The sequence below is a fragment of the Daktulosphaira vitifoliae genome, unplaced genomic scaffold (assembly GCF_025091365.1).
Source record: "Daktulosphaira vitifoliae isolate Bord-2020 unplaced genomic scaffold, ASM2509136v1 Scaffold_2, whole genome shotgun sequence".
Taxonomy (NCBI): Eukaryota; Metazoa; Arthropoda; class Insecta; order Hemiptera; family Phylloxeridae; genus Daktulosphaira; species Daktulosphaira vitifoliae.
Window position 1 is genome coordinate 1,040,331 of NW_026099573.1, and position 18,350 is coordinate 1,058,680.

Here is an 18,350-nt window from a genome sequence, read left to right on the forward strand (position 1 = left end):
AAAAAAAAAAAAAAAAAAAAAAAAAAAAAAAAAAACACATCATAGTAAAATTAATACCTTCTCAGCTTCGCATCGAAGCTAAAATTAATAGTTTTAAATTAAAATAACAAACCTTGTTGATTCATCATCATTCCAGGTCCCATAGGTCCACCTCCACCAAGATGATTCGGCATACTCATCATACCACTATTGCTGTTACCACACATTGAACTCATTAGACTGTTATGATTACCAGAATGCATTTGTTGAGGAGAGCCAGATTCATTTACATGATTTCCCTATAAATAATGGTAAATAAATGTTATATTGTGTTTGAAAAATTAAAAAACTCATACTTTAGTATAAATATATACTAATATAATATTTTTAATTTTGAATCAACAGTTATATAAAAATAATTACTATTTTGAAATTATTTATAAGGTTTTACAATATTAAAAATTTATTAGTATTATACATTATAATAATTATAATTATTATTTTAAAATGATAATCTGTATGTTTGATTTTAAAAAGTAACATATTTTTATGTTACAAAAAAATTAAAAATCAATTTATTTTCACTGCTTAATATTATTTGATTATTAATATTAGTAATTATTATTATTTAAAAATAATTAATGATTTTTACTTGATTGTTCCACATTGGCATTCTTGCCCCAGGCTGCATCATAGGTCCATCCATTGGACTACCACCTGATGGGCTATTGCTATTTTTCATCATCCTCGAATATGGAGCATTGCCTCCTCCATATTTAGGTTGACCACCATGTGGACCCATACCCTTATTTTGCTGTTTCATTTGTTGCTGATTTGTGACTACATTGTTCATCCATTGTCCGGGATTTTGACGGTTGAATTGATTTACCTTTAAGGGATGTTTCTATAAATTTTATAAGAGAGAAGAATAAAAAAAAGAATTAGAATATTTTAAATTATATAATTTTTGATATAAATATAGTGTTTCATAAAGTTTTAACAAATCCATATACTTTTTATTAAGCGATGTGTAAAAACTTCATGGGATAAACAAAGGTAATATACACAAATAATATATACTGAAAAGTAATATACACATGTTCATAACAAATGAACAAAATATCATACAGATGTATGCTGCTCATTTTATAGCCACAATCTTTCCCACCTTATGTTCAAAGTTTAATAACAATCGAATAAATAGAAGAATGTTTATACGTGTTAAAATGACAACCTAATTACATGCTTGAAGCAACGTGCAGTTATTGAATTTTTGGCAGTGGAAAACATTAGAGACATAGAAATTTATTGATTCTGAAAAAAAAAAGGCATCACCAAAGTCTAAAAATTCATAACAAAATCTTTAGTCAACAAACTACATTTTAGGACATTTGTGGAGTTATGATGTCTGAATATCTTGAAAAAGGGTCCACTGTTAATTCGGAACACAACATTAAGACATTCATACAATATGAATGCGTATTCAATAAATACGATGCAGCATTGACAGAGTTTAACTGGATCATGACATACGACAGCACACATCAAACGTGCACTCAAGAAATATCTATTGTAATGTTTGTTTTAAAAACTCTTTTAGTATTTTAAAACCTTAAGTTATATAAATTTCTAACACAATTTATATTTGTCAAATAATCGATTAATCAAGTTTATATGTTAGAATATTTTCTGTGAAATAAATAAATATATTTGAGCTAATCAGTTTAGTTAAAATTTTGTGTTGTTTATTTTATTTATTTATGTTTTTGGTAAATGTTATACAACTTAATTGTAGTTGGAGTAATACTTTAATATTTTAATTATAATACTCTAAAAGAAAAACACAGTTCTAAAAAAGCTGCATTTCTCATTCCTATTGTTGATTGTTCTACCTCAAGAAATTTTTTTGTTCTTGGTTGAGCACAATGATAAGCAATGATAGTAGGATACTGGCCAGCCAAGACAGATTCTGCAGACTTATTAGCCAAGCTAGTTGAAAATACAAATATTTGACTTTGTTGTTGCATATATTGTTGTTGTTGAGCATCCAAATTTCCACCTCCTCCAGCTGTATTTGATGGCTTATTACCAGTATTGTTAACACCTTAAAAAGATACTATCATAAATTTATTGTGATCACTTCTACTCTTCATATAAAATAATAACATTTCCACAAAATATAATATATTTCTAATATTGTCTAATGACAATAAAATGTATAATCAGAAAAAAATTGATAAGGTAAAATATTTTTATTAATAAATTGAAGAAACTTGGCTTAAAATGTAATTTTTTCATATTAATGCAAATATTAGAAAAATGTTGAGTTGTGTCTTTGTTCTCATTGATAATTATCAATGATTATAATCAGTGTAGTAATTAGACATTCAATGAATTGAATAATTATTAATATTTTATTTTAATAATGATTTCTTTTTTATATTTAAATTATATAAAATTATTAAGTAATATATACCAAATTCAGTATCCGTCGAAGAATTAGTTGTATTGTTTGTGTTATCTTCTACTTTGATTCCAGAATCTTCATGTTTAACTATAATATTAAAACAAATCTGGCATCAATAATTTATTATTTCACTATATTGTACTATATTAGATATAAATACCTAATATAAAATATAATACTTTAGATATAAATATATTATAATATCTATATAGTACTTCTAGATAAATTTTACAATTTAATTTAAAAATAATTTTTTTTTTTAAATTTAAACTTAATTAAATACAAAATTAAAATCTCTGTAAAAATAGTGCATATAATTTAAAAAATCTTAATTATATTCTTAGAAAATAATTTAAATGTTTGCAGACTTTGACTTTGTCTGCTGAATTTGAACTCTGTACAATTTTAATTAAGTGCTCTATGGATTAATCTTCTCTAATTATTTTAATTTATCAATGAATTTTTTAACTTAAACAAAAAAAGTAAATAGTGGTTTTAAGTAAAATTTTTATGAGCACAAATACAAATTTAAATAAAGAAATTAATTACATGAAAATTCTACTCATTTAAATGAAATAAGGCAAGGCATTATGAGATATGAGAATTTTATCTCAATAAAAGGATAAGGGTGTTATAATTTAATCTCATAGAATATTACAGCTTTCAATTTTAGGTACAGAATCAAAAATAAATATGTTCCACTAAAATTAGTTAATTATTGTTGCTATTTGATAGTTTATAATAACTCACTTTGATTGAGGCATAAATCATTTGATATTAACTGTGATTTCTGATCAACTCCAGAAGAACTTGGAGATGTATTGCTAGCAGGGCCAACACTACTTTTGCCATCAGTAACATCATTGCCATTACTATTTTCTATAAGTGCAGTCATTTCGTTCTCGGTCTTTATAATACTATCTAAATCGTGATGAAGGTCACTACTATTATTATCAGGAGTTTTAATCATTTGAATATCATCACTGGCATTAGGCTCTTCAACTCCAAAGTTTGATGATGATGTGGTTTTTTTTTCAATACGTTGCTTTTCCTTGATCATCACACGTTGAACACTTAATGTTCTACAAGTGTTTAGAACTTTAGGAGCTAAAAGAAATAAATTAAACAGATTTAATATAATAATAAATTGTTTTTAACTGTCAAATAAACATAGATTGTATCATCGTTTTAATTAATATACATTTTAATAAGTAAAATGAGAAAATTAAGTTAATATAAAATAAATTACAGTGCAAGTAACATTATCTAACATGTTTTACTTAAAAATTAAGTATTTTAACAATTTCAAANGCAAGTAACATTATCTAACATGTTTTACTTAAAAATTAAGTATTTTAACAATTTCAAATATTAAAATTATATTATACTTTGCACAAAATAAGAATACACATGTATTCACATACTTATGTACTGCAACTATTGTTTTAATACCATATTCCCTTATTAGTTAATCAAATTATGTAATGTAAATGGGTACCAACTGCTACCTGTTTGTTTTTAATTTTTGATAAACTTTGTCTTTGAACATAAATATAAAAAAGCATTTCTCAGCAAAAGGTAGCTAGAATGCACATGGATTATTTGCATAGAACAGTTTAGATAAAAAATGTAATATTATTATATAAAATCATTATGAATAATTCATATTAAACATGTTGTTGGCTCAATAAAATTATGTTGAATTTAAATGGATAGAAGAAAATAAGTCATACGTAGAAATATAAATATGATGTAAAATATATAATATTAAAAAGTCATAAAAAGTCATAATTCTTTTTATATCTGAAGAATACATTATAATTATTTTCTCACAAATAGTTAACAATTATACTATAATATAAAATATAATTATGCTAGTATATGTTGAGGAAGATATTTAATAAGTACTTTGCTAATATTAATCATATTGAACTTACTATGTGAGAGTTTTGATGATTTAAAAGAAATATAATAGATAAGTTACAGAGATGATGATTTTTTCGTTAAGGAATAATTTCATATTTGTGCCATGCATTTTCATCGCTTCCTTCAGTGTCATCAGACTGCAATTGTGAAATCTCTTGATACATGATAAGAATATCAGGTCTAATTTAAAACAGTAAGATTTATATAATGACTTATTTTTTAATTTTACATATGTACAACATAAAAAAAATTTAATTTACTTTAAAATATAGGGAAAAATTATTCATATACTATTAAGTATACAGCCATTGCTTGATAACACCAAAATCTTCACTTATCATTACGATGTAAATTTTAATTGAAATATTTAATTTACTGTGCGTAGTAAATAATTTTTCCAAACTAGAGATATTAACATTAAAAAATATTATTTTAATTTGTACAAATAAATCTTATAAATTACAAAATATTACCGTTTAAACACCTACAATGATCGACTATCTTTAATAGTTAAAAGATAACGTACACAGGATACCAAATATTTTCTAATTAATAAGTATAGCAATAGTTTTTCAAACGAAATTTAAATATTTATAAAAGTCTGTGATAACAATAACAATAAAATATTATATTGTACCATATAAATAAAAATTACAATGTTTGACATAGAAGTCTTACCACGATAATGGAATGGCGGTAGGTGGCGGCGGCAATGGGGGTAAATAAATAAAAACAAGGCGCGCGGCTACCACGGCGCATCGGCCATTTTGGCAAAATGCTCTTTTGGAGGTAAAACGAATATAAAATACATGGAGGTAAATTATTTATCTGAACAAATATTTAGATTTTCAAATATTCAAATAAATAAAACAACAAAAAAAATAATAAATTAATAAATATTAATTTAATTACAAAAGAATATTCTTCTATAAAAATATTAAACAATTCTATAGCTTATATCCAAAAGCTGATATGTCACAAAAATATTTTATTATATATATGTATTAGGGTGGTTGTTAAAAACTTTTTATTTTATTTTATTAAAGGAACCCTTAATTCTTTTTTAATACTTATAAAAAGGCGTGTAAAATTTGAGACCCAAATATTAAAGTTAACATGTGCCACACGCCTTTTAATTTGAAATTTTTTAGCACAGAAGAAATAAAAGAATAAATTATGCATTCATACACATTTTTCAATGTTGTAGACGATGGTGTATATAAATGTCGTGTAGCATGATTATTTTATTTTCGTTTAGAGTTGAATGGGTAATTTTAAAACTTTCAAAAGTTGTTTAATTTTTAAAAAATTGAAAAAAAAAGTTCATATACAATTATTTAATATGGTTTAATTTTTAAATAATTAATTTTCATAAATTCTTATTAAAAATGTTATTACTATTTTAAAAGATTTTTAAACTTTTATGATTGTTTAAATCTATTATTTTTTAAAAGTATGCGTTTATTATATGAAACGCGGTATTTATAAATCGAAATATAGAATTAAGTTATCATTATTATCTCTTTTTTAATCATTAAATATTTAGTTTTTAAATACTATAAGACATTTTGTCAGGTTGTTCCGACAAAGAACGCATTTAGCAGGTAAGCTACGGTCTTTGTACAGCCTTTGAGTTATGTTGATCACCACACTAAGAGCAGCGTAGTAAGTGATTATAATACTTCCTTGTGTGGCCGCATGATTGACAGATCAAACTTGAGGCAATCCTTTTACCATTTTGGTAAAAGTATTTATTACTATACTATAGGTATTGGTTTTACTAAGATGTGTTTTTTTTTTTGTGTCTGTTGCCACTTTTTCTCAGCTCTCACTGGACCGATTTCTTTCAAAAATACGTCAAAAGATCACAAATCGTATCTAGTTGAAGACATTACCCTTAAAAATTGAAAAAAATTCCCTCGTTCCCCGCAAATGGGGGAAATATCCAAAAAAATTACAAATTTAAAAATCGCTAATTTTCGAAATTTTTTCACTTTTTTTNCGTTCCCCGCAAATGGGGGAAATATCCAAAAAAATTACAAATTTAAAAATCGCTAATTTTCGAAATTTTTTCACTTTTTTTTCTTAAAACTTCCATAAATTTTTCAAAAATAAACAAATCAACATAATTTTTTTTTATACTAAAACCTTAGATATCTACCTTTCGTTTGATATCATTTTTTTGAAAATCTATCACTTAACCTGCTCATTGGGGGGGATTTAAAATGGCAACTTTTGTACAAAAATTAAATTTTCAAACTTAATTTTTGAAAATGTTCCGGAAAGACTGCGTCCTTTAAACATATATCAAATTAAAGCTTATTTTATGTACTACAAAATGAAAAAAAAAAATTTGTCCCGACACTTTTTTTTCTACATTTAAACGGCTGCCGTAGTTAAAAAAACACTATTTTTGTGTTAAAATTTTCGATTTTCGATTTTAAATTTTCAACTTAAAAATGCTATAACTTTTTGAAAAATGTATATATCAGCACAAATTTTTTTTTTCTAAATACATTATAAGTACATCTTTCATTTGACATACTTTTTATTAAAATTGGACAATTTCCCCTTATATAGGGGGCGTTCAAAACTTAAAATATTGTAAAAAACATAGATCTTTTTCAACTGAACTTTTGAAAATGTTCCGGAAATACTGCGTCCTTTAAACATATATCAAATCAAAGCTTATTTTATGTACTATAAAATGAAAAAAAAAAATTTATCCCGACGACCTATCTTCTATTCGCAAATGGCTACCGTATTTAAAAATATGCTATTTTTGTGTTAAAATCCTGGGTTTTGTATTTTATTTTATTTTAAAATATCTTATTAGGGGAATACACTGACTTTTATCTTCTATGTGCAAATGGCTGTCGAAAATTTAAAAAAAAAATGTAATGTTTGCGATAAAAATTACCTTTTATCGGGATGTTTTTTGTACTTAAAACTGCCATAACTTTTTCAAAAATGAACAAATAAACATAATATTTTTTTGTATTGAAACCTTAGAAACCCAACCTTTCATTTAATATAATTTTTTTTGAAAATCTAACACTTATTCTGCTCACTGAGGGGATTTAAAATAGTAACTTTTTTACAAAAAATAATTTTTTCAACTTAATTTTTGAAAATGTTCCGGAAATACTGCGTCCTTTAAACATATATAAAATTAAAGCTTATTTTATGTACTACAAAATGAAAAAAAAAAATTTGTCCCGACGACCTATCTTCTATACGCAAATGGCTACCATATTCAAAAATATGCTATTTTTGTATGATAATTATGGGTTTTGTATTTTATTTTAATAGAAGTTGATGTTGCTTTTGCAATTATCCATCAATTTTTTAAAATTAAACACTATCTACAGATTTGCATCGAAGCGTTTCTTATGATAGTGATTTTAATCACTGTCAGATTAAATCTATACTGAACCCAACTATGCAATGTCTCCACTATGCCGCGACCCCACTGTGCTACCGTTTAATTTGTTATTTTTACTTAAAATTGTCATAACTTTTTTAAAAATAACCAAATTAATATAATTCTTTTTTTTATAGATGCATGATATCATTACCTATCATTTGGTATATTTTTTTTTATATCTGACCCTTTACCTGACCACAGGGGGGGATTTAAAATGACAACTTTTTCACAAAAAATTAATTTTTTCAACTTGACATTTGAAAATGTTCCGGAAAGTCTGACACTTTTATATATATATTAAATTAAAGCTAATGTAATGTACTTTATTATGGAAAAAAAATTTCGGACTTTATTTTATCTTCACGATGAAAATGGCTACCAAATGCTATTTTTATGTTAAAATTTTCGATTTTGTATTTTACATTTTTAACTTTATAATGTTATAACTTATTGAAAAGAGTATGGTTCAACACAATTTTTTATAAGATATAATATTTATATCCCTTTTTCATTTTCCATACTTTATCTTAATCAGAATATTAATAAGGAAATAGCAGATCATATAGCTTTTGGAATAATCCACCAATTTTTTAAAATTAAACACTATCTAAAGATTTGCATCGAAGTGTTTTTTTTTGATAGTGATTTTAATCACTGTCAGATATCATTATACTTGATCCAACTATGCTACGTCACAACTGTTCTGGGTTTTTTTGAAGTAAGGTGATTTGAATTTTATTTATGTATAACAAAGAGGTATTTTATTGAAGATTTCATTATTTAACGAAATCTCCAGGTCTACAAAAAATATCGGTAATGGGTTAATAGTTTGCATGTGATGTACATTAGTAATAGTATTAAGTGTGAAACCTTTCCCTTTTATATCAGTCGGCGGGTAAAGATGTAACAAAACATCTTTATAAGCTTTTTCTTTTTTTGGTTAGTTTTAGTAAAAGAAAACTTTTTTATATTGGAGAAATTTAGCTACATTCCTGTAAGAATTAAAAAAAAAAAGTTAATTTTAGCCTAAGGGCTATCGGTTTAAGAACCGAACATTTAAATTTTAAATTATTGTTCTATGTATTCGATAATTTCGTTGTAAATAGATGAGTAGTTTATATAAATATTGGTGGTAATTTAGGAATAATATTACTATCAGGTAATTTTCTTCATAATTGTCGACCATGTTAATATCCTATTGTCAGAAAAAGGAAAAACGATTTTCAACGATGAAAATTATCGATATCAGAAGTTTTAGATAATTCACTAGCATAAGAATTTTTTAATGAACCGAGAATTCTTGATTGTTAATGGTTGTATTTTTTTGTGTTCTATTAGTGTTATCAGTTGATTTTTAGCTCAAATGTTAATATGTTAGCATGTACGGTGTAATGAAAGTAAAGAAATGCGGTGCTATTTGACCTTGAGTGGTTTACGTGATTATGTCGATCGTTGGGTGTTTACACAGTGTATTTATGATTTATTTTAGAGTTAAATAGAATATACCACTATAATTTTCCCTGAAGAGGTGTTAGCCTCATGCGGAAGAGAATTAGTATTAAGCTCGTCAAAAGAGAAAAAAATTAATTAATTTTAATTTCAAAAAAGAAATGCAACTTTATAAATATTAAATTTAAGCCATGATATCAATATCAACGTGTGCACTTACATAGTGTGGGAATTCGAAATTTATAGTTAAACACTTTATTTTCATTTCTTCAAGGTTCAAAACCTCAACTTAAATTTTCTTCAATTGGAACCTCTATTATTATTTTAATGATAAGATAGAATACAAAATTTTTTTTCCCAATTAACTGTTTGCGTTTAAATATTTGGGTTTAAAATAAAATTCATCGATAATTTGCTTTTTATAATATCGGTATACAATAATCTGTTGCAATTGGCCATAAATTATTATTGGTATTTATATTTGCTAAGTGGCAAATACGAGAACAAAAATTGTTAGTAAACTGATGTATATCAAATTATCAAAAGGAAATTGGTCAAAAATGTCTAAACTTTATCAAGTAATAACATAAGAGCATGTAAAAAATGAGTGTCTTATCTTTGATACATCACTCTGTATATTAGTATAACACAATGTCTTCTTTTCCGTGTCAAAAAATTATAATTAAATCTTATGGAAGTAGTCATACGTACTTCAAAATTATTAATTTCCATAATACCATTGAATTTTTAAATTTGTTTTGTTATCCTGAAAAATTAATTTAAGTGATTCATCAACTTTTGAAAAAAAACCATGGAATTTATTCTTATAATACCTTGTATAAACAATGGTTTAGTGTACAACCGTAACTTGGATTTGGAAGCCATAAATTTAATATGGTGCTCATGTAAAATATTTTTTTGTACCCAATCAGTATTTTTAAATCACTATCACTTGAAAATGAGTTATTGAAACAATAAAAATATACTATTTTATCAAAAATGAATACATAATACCCAACTATTAAATATTAAGGATTTATTTTTATCGTGTGGCACTTAAGAGTGTGGAAATAACGTATTATAAAATATATCAAACCAGAATGGATTTGTATACAAGAGAGCTATCCGCTTAGAATAGGAGGGCATATGGTGTGCGTCACTTTTCCTGTATAATAATCAATTCAAGAACTAAAAACAATAGTGCAAATGAATATCAATACTTAGGCGGTAACTGAGTGTTCCACTGCGCCTAACCTAACACTCCTCTTCTTCCTCGGCTTAATCTCAACTACTTGAGGTCGGCCACCCTTTACTAAACTTCCACTTGACACAATTAATATTATGGAAACCATAAATGATTATCAACGTGTAATAGAATTTTTTTACTTATATATTTATGAAAAATCATAATGAAAAATAATTTTGATAAAATGATAAAACAATAATTCAAATTATTTATTTAAAAAAATAATTAACATTTTCTTATGTAACTTTAAAATTGTACTTAAGTAAAATTGATAACATATAACACAATTGAAAATTGATATTTTTCAATAAAAACTATTAATTATAATAGCTATAATAAAAAAATAATTATTTTGAAATCAATACAACAAAATTATTTTTTATTAATAAAAATAAACATTTTTTTGATATACTTAAATTAATAATGGGTGGTTTCTTAAAAAGGTACATAATAAAAATATGGGTAACAAGTTAATTAAGATTAGTTAAAAAAGCATTAACAGTATCTTACACTATTATTGTACTATATAATTACTTCCATATAAATTAACTAAAAATAAATAATTCACTTGGATGCCATTACTGAATTAGATTTTAATAACAGTAGTATAAAAAGATCACAAATATGATATAAAACATTAAATTAATTTAACATTAAAATATTATGGACGATGGCTTATCAAAAAAAATTCAATATTAAATAACACCATACTATTAGGTTAAAAATAAACTTAATAATTAAACTTTAATAACATACCACTTGCATAATATTTTAATTAGTTTATTCAGTCAGTGATGTGAAATAATTGTTTGTAAAAAAAAAAAAAAAACAAGTGTTAAATAAAATAGGAATTATTACATTTCATTAATAATAACCCACAGTCATTGTACTAAAATATTATAAACGACTAGATAATAAATGTTTATAAAAATAAATACATATTTTTTTAATGGCACACAATGTTTATTAATAATTAAATGTTTTCAAATATAGTTAAATTAAATATTAATTTTACAAAAAAAAAAATTGTTTTTAGTTTAAATTATTGTAAAAGTTTATATAAAAATAGGCTTTATATACTACAATGAATTAGACGTAGTTATATTAACTGTTGAATTAGTTGCTGCACGCCAAACGAGGTAGCATATAGATCGTCCAATTGCTTCAACTATTATTTCAAGATCTTCAGAGCTATGAGCTATTTTTCGATATACAATACTAATAGAATGTGCCATTTTATTTATATTTCCATTATTTATTAGTATAAATACATCCACTTCACTATTATTTGATTTAGCTGGTAAAACTACTAGATATTGGTGATCACTGTTATTACTACTATAAAGACGACACTTAATAGTTAATCTAGCAGGAGATGACATAGATACAAGGAGTTTTTGTAATGAATTAAACCACTGCGGTCCAGTTAATAATTGTTCTAATATTGGTTCTATTCTTGGGTCATACAATGCTAGTGGTTCAATATGTCCAGCTTTCATAACTAATTCCTCTAATTCTTCAAATGACAAAAATGTTGAACAGGGTTTCTAAAAATATAATAATGTAAAAAATCAATTTTAAAATGTTATGACTGATATATAATATGAACAAGCATTTCTATTATTTCAATATTAATAAACAATACTATAACTATTAATTACTATAGTATAAGATTTTATATAATAATATTAAATATCAAAATTGGAATCTTCCACATCCTCTACGCTCACATAAGCTGTCCTCATATCGCATTCAATAGCGTTCCTCCATCTCTTTTTTAGTCTTCCTTTAACTCTTCTTGCTTCAACATTCATTTCTATAACTGTTATTATAGCTTCCAATTGTTCTCTCCTCATAACATGACCAAACCATCTAAGTCTATTTTCTCTCATCTTATACACGATTGACGCTACACCTATACTCTCTCTTATATGCTCGTTCCTTGTCCTATCTTCTCTAGTCACTCCACTCATCTATCTTATCTAAGTATTCTCATCTCTGCTATACTCATTCTCTGCTTTACTTTCTTATCAACCGCCCACACTCTGAACAATACATCATAGCTGGTCTCACTACAGTCTTGTAGAATTTACCTTTCATCCTCATTGGAATTATTTTATCGCATAAGACACCAGACGCATTCTTCCATTTTAACTACCAGCACTTAATCGTGTGTCTTACATCCTCGTCAATACCATCATTCTTTTGCACAACTGACCCTAAATACGTAAAACTCTCCACCTCTCCAAATACGATCTCGTCTATTGTTACTGATCTCCTCATTTCACCTACCTCGTGTTCTCTTTTTTTAAAATCGTACTCTATATACTCTAAAATAATAGAATATTAAATAAATAATAATTATTCATACTGGTGTTAATAATATTTTAAATAGATATATGTTGTAGTACATAAATAGTTTTAGCTTTGATGCAAAGCTGAGAAGGTATTGGTTTTACTGTGATATGTTTTTTTTTTTGTGTCTGTTACCACTTTTACTCAGTTCTCACTGAACNTTTTTTTTTTGTGTCTGTTACCACTTTTTCTCAGCTCTCACTGAACCGATTTCTTTCAACAATACGTCAAAAGATCACAAATCGTATCTAGTCGAAGACATTACCCTCAAAAATTGAAAAAAATTTCCTCTTTCCTTGTAAATGGGGTAAATCTCCAAAAAAATTACAAATTTAAAAATCGCTAATTTTCGACATTTTTCATTTTTTTTTACTTAAAACTGCCATAATTTTTTTAAAAATAACGTAATCAATATAATTTTTGTTTATAGATGTATAATGTCATTACCTATCATTTGGTTTATTTTTTATACATCTAACCCTTTACCTGCCTACAGGGGGGATTTAAAATGACAACTTTTTCACATAAAATTAACTTTTAAAAGTGTTCCAGAAAGTCTGACACTTTTATAATTTAAAATTTAAATTAAATTAAAGCTAATGTAATTTACTTTATTATGGAAAAAAAAATTTCGGATTTTATTTTGTCTTCATAGTGAAAATAGTTACCGAATTCTATTTTTGTGTGAATAGTTCTCGATTTTATTTTTACATTTTTAACTTTATAATGCTATAACTTATTANTTTACATTTTTAACTTTATAATGTTATAACTTATTAAAAAGAGTATGGTTCAACACAATTTTTTATAAGATATAATATTTATATCCCTTTTTCATTTTCCATACTTTATCTTAATCAGAATATTAATAAGGAAATAGCAGATCATATAGATTTTGGAATAATCCACCAAANTATGAAGCTTTTGGAATAATCCACCAATTTTTTAAAATTAAACACTATCTAAAGATTTGCATCGAAGTGTTTTTTTTTGATAGTGATTTTAATCACTGTCAGATATCATTATACTTAATCCAACTTTGCCACGTCACCACTGTGCTGCGACCTCCCTATGCTGGTTTTTTTTATTATGTATATATTTATTTAATAAAAATATAAAATTTTAATTTTCTATTATTTTCAATTTTTTTAGCCTTATTCTTATAAAAATTTTTAATGGATCATTAACAATTTTAGGTATTTTAAGACAAAAGTGTAATATAGGTCATTATTTTATAAAACTGAAAACAAAGCATTTTTGTAATGTTTGGTTTAACTATGAATTTCTTAATCTATTATTACAAAAATATAATATAGTCTATTATTTGTAAACCTAGAAGTAGAACACTTATGTAATGTTTAGATTAATTGTAATTCCCCAAATTATTGTTACTAAACCAAGAAGTAAATATTTATAAACATTTTTGAAAATGATTACTATATGAATTTTATAAAAAGACAAACAAAATATTTTAGTATATAAGATGAAACGGAATGAATTAAAAAGGAGAGAGAAAGAGAAGACCTCGGGAGTACCGAAGGTAATCTCTTTCCGTGTGGTACGTTTGTGACATTAAGTTATTATTTTGTGTATTATTTATTTATTTGGTTTTAAGTGTATTAATTTTTTATACGTTTTATTTTGATTGATTATATCTTTATTAACTACTTTTTTTGTTATTATTGAACTACTAAAACTATAAGTTAGAACAAAAAGATTGTTCCTTAAATAAATACAAAAAATACTTAATAAGTTACAAGCATTTTAATATATCGAATGGGTATGGAATATGGGTAGAATATACAAACATTAGTATGGGCAGCACCAACCTATGCTACACACTCAATCTATGCGTTATTATACTTGTAACTCAATGAGCACCTATCATAAAATTATTATATTCTTCAAAATTTTTTGTAAGAGACTGCTACAAAATAGTTATTTTTAAATGTAATAAAAAATAATTTTATTTTCTATTTTATAAGTGATAGAGAAAGGATTTATATGCATTTATACATTTTGAAAAGTTTTTCCAAATATTTCATCAGCAATTCAAATTTGAATTAATAGGATTGAAAACATAGAAATGTGATCTAACTGGTATTAGTGTTGAAAGGGATTAAGAAGGGTTCATTCCCCCTAAAAGGAAAAATACTTCTACATACTGTATATTCCAACAACAAAATGTATAAATGCATATAAATCCCATCTCTAGTGAAAAATCATAAAAATATATTTTGAAAATAAACTAAGAAAGCAATACATATTAAAAAAAAAAAACCAGCACAGTTGGGTCGCGGCATAGTGGGGATGTTGCATAGTTAGGACCAGTATAGATTTAATCTGACAGTGATTAAAATCACTATCATAAGAAACGCTTCGATGCAAATTTGTAGATAGTGTTTAATTTAAAAAAATTGATGGACAAAAGCAACATCAATTTCTATTTCCTAAATTATACCCAGATTAGTATTTCTTTAAATTATATGTTATATAATTTTTAAAATTAATTGTTTTCAAATTATTATTGATATTGATTTTTAATATGTTAAAAGTAATCATTTTGAACCATTTTTTTTGTCCTTTAAAGTGAAAGTTTTAATAGAACAAAAATGAATTTATTACCATAACTTTTAGCTCAACTTGCAAGTTTGAAATTGACATATTAAATAGAAAAAAATGAAAATGTTAAGATTAATAGGGTCAGAAGGGGTAATTGTGAATAGGGGTAATTGTAAATGAGGCTGGTATTTTAATAAAATTAATAAATTATAACCATTGAACTCGATATAATTATTATTTAATATTTTTTCTCCCATCAATCATATTTATTACAGTATTTTAGAGGTTATGTCATTTGTATTATCATTTAGAAAAAGTGCACTGAAAAAACATTCATTTACATTTACCCCAATATCAAAGGGGTAATGGTAAATGTCTATGGTAATTGTAAATTACGCTTTTTTAGATTTGAAATTAAAAATTTACTAAAACTACATTAAAACTATATTTATTATGTCCATTAGTACATATGTATAATAATATAATAAATGTTTATGTAAGTAAACAGTCATAAATACAAGTTAAAAATCACTTTGATAGAATCATTTACAATTACCCCACCTGACCTATGCAATCAGGAAATTTTATAATTACTATTTACAGTACATTTATCAGAAAAGTTCGATTTTTTTTACATTTTTATTGTATTAGATCACTTAAATAAAAATCATAGTAATCATTTCTAATTAACTTTTGGTGTTTAAAAAAATTCTACAATGGAAATATTCAGAATTTAATTAATTTTAATGATTATATAACTAAAAAAACCAAAAAAAAATTTACTCAATTGAGCGTATTATAATATTTGAAAATAATTGTAAAAATCCATCGTTAAATTCAGGTGAAACTAAAAATCATTTTTTTTTAAATTTATGATTTATATAGCAACATATTACAAAAAAATTTGGAATGTTATAGACTGGTAGTAGCACACACAAATAGAGATACAAAATTAATAAATTACAAAGTAAAATTATTTACTTTTGTAGTTGAAAACTTTTATCATATCAAATCTAATTCGACAATAAATACTTTAAGAATATTAGAAATTAATGATTTTAATTGTTTGTATGGAAAAAGCTGATTAAGCTACATTTTATTTGAATAAGGAATATTTTTTCGATTTTCAAGAGTAATAACTTAAACTAAATACGAATTGTAATCATTTGACGTATCGCTGAAAAAAGTAGGTCTAGTGAGGGTTGGCAAAATAAATTGTAGCCACAAAAAAAACTACATAGTAAAATAATATTAACATGAATATAAATTTCTTCTCACGAGGGGAGACTATAGTGATAGAATACATTATATTTATTGAAGTTATTGAATCTAAATGAGATAAATATCAAATGATTTGAAAATTTTATTCTAACTAAAAAAAAAAAATGCAAAATATAAATTGCCACTGACGGTTTTAAACCTCGTACCCTATGCGTGAGAGACACAAGTGTTACCGATTCGGCAACTGTTCGTTTGGGTTGGGTTGGGTTTGATGATAAAATTGGCTATTTAAGCTAACTCAAATTTAAAAATACTTTTTCGACTTTAAAAAAGTAAAAAAATTTAATAAGTTTAATTTTTTATGTCTTATGAACTTTATTCTATGTCAATTAAATTATATAATATTCATAAAAGTCAGTGTATTCCCCTAATAAGATATTTTAAAATAAAATAAAATACAAAACCCAGGATTTTAACACAAAAATAGCATATTTTTAAATACGGTAGCCATTTGCGAATAGAAGATAGGTCGTCGGAATAAATTTTTTTTTTTAAATTTTATAATACATAAAATAGGCTTTAATTTGACATATGTTTAAAGGACTCAGTATTTCTGGAACATTTTCAAAAATTAAGTTAAAAAAATTAGTTTTTGTAAAAAAGTTGCAATTTTAAATCCCCCCTGTAAGCAAAATAAATGTTAGATTTTCAAAAAAAATTATATTAAATGAAAGGTAATTATCTAAGGTTTCAATATAAAAAAATATTATTTTGATTTGTTAATATTTGAAAAAGTTATGGCAGTTTTAAGTACAAAAAACATCCCGATAGAAGGTGATTTTTATCGCGAACATTACATTTTTTTTTAATTTTCGACAGCGATTTGCACATAGAAGATAAGATGTCGGGACAAATTTTTTTTTTTCATTTTATAGTACATAAAATAAGCTTTGATTTGATATATGTTTAAAGGACGCAGTATTTCCGGAACATTTTCAAAAGTTCAGTTGAAAAAGATCTATGTTTTTTACAATATTTTAAGTTTTGAACGCCCCCTATATAAGGGGAAATTGTCCAATTTTAATAAAAAGTATGTCAAATGAAAGATGTACTTATAATGTATTTAGAAAAAAAAAATTTGTGCTGATATATACATTTTTCAAAAAGTTATAGCATTTTTAAGTTGAAAATTTAAAATCGAAAATCGAAAATTTTAACACAAAAATAGTGTTTTTTTAACTACGGCAGCCGTTTAAATGTAGAAAAAAAAGTGTCGGGACAAATTTTTTTTTTTCATTTTGTAGTACATAAAATAAGCTTTAATTTGATATATGTTTAAAGGACGCAGTATTTCTGGAACATTTTCAAAAATTAAGTTAAAAAAATTAGTTTTTGTAAAAAAGTTGCAATTTTAAATCCCCCCTGTGAGCAAAATAAATGTTAGATTTTCAAAAAAAATTATATTAAATGAAAGGTAATNTGTTAGATTTTCAAAAAAATTATATTAAATGAAAGGTAATTATCTAAGGTTTCAATATAAAAAAATATTATTTTGATTTGTTAATATTTGAAAAAGTTATGGCAGTTTTAAGTACAAAAAACATCCCGATAGAAGGTGATTTTTATCGCGAACATTACATTTTTTTTTAATTTTCGACAGCGATTTGCACATAGAAGATAAGATGTCGGGACAAATTTTTTTTTTTCATTTGATAGTA

General features: G+C 24.8%; 2 protein-coding genes across 3 annotated transcripts in view; both read right to left on the reverse strand.

Annotated features, from left to right (window-relative positions):
- LOC126899292 (protein BCL9 homolog) overlaps nucleotides 1-5,069 on the reverse strand; it is a 17,279-nt gene extending 12,210 nt beyond the window's left edge. The window contains exons 1-9 of the mRNA XM_050674046.1: nucleotides 5,051-5,069; nucleotides 4,846-4,973; nucleotides 4,633-4,774; nucleotides 4,384-4,552; nucleotides 3,197-3,553; nucleotides 2,456-2,533; nucleotides 1,872-2,083; nucleotides 632-883; nucleotides 113-278 (exon numbers count right to left, since the gene is read on the reverse strand). Coding sequence (XP_050530003.1) covers nucleotides 113-278; nucleotides 632-883; nucleotides 1,872-2,083; nucleotides 2,456-2,533; nucleotides 3,197-3,506 — 1,018 coding nt within the window. The 5' untranslated portion in view covers nucleotides 3,507-3,553; nucleotides 4,384-4,552; nucleotides 4,633-4,774; nucleotides 4,846-4,973; nucleotides 5,051-5,069. The remainder of the gene's footprint in view (nucleotides 1-112; nucleotides 279-631; nucleotides 884-1,871; nucleotides 2,084-2,455; nucleotides 2,534-3,196; nucleotides 3,554-4,383; nucleotides 4,553-4,632; nucleotides 4,775-4,845; nucleotides 4,974-5,050) is intronic.
- Nucleotides 5,070-11,340: 6,271 nt separating this feature from the next.
- LOC126899291 (KICSTOR complex protein SZT2-like) overlaps nucleotides 11,341-18,350 on the reverse strand; it is a 74,358-nt gene continuing 67,348 nt past the window's right edge. For both annotated transcript variants that reach the window (XM_050674043.1, XM_050674044.1), the window contains one exon: nucleotides 11,341-12,041. In XM_050674043.1, the coding sequence (XP_050530000.1) occupies nucleotides 11,574-12,041 (468 nt within the window). In that variant the 3' untranslated portion in view covers nucleotides 11,341-11,573. The remainder of the gene's footprint in view (nucleotides 12,042-18,350) is intronic.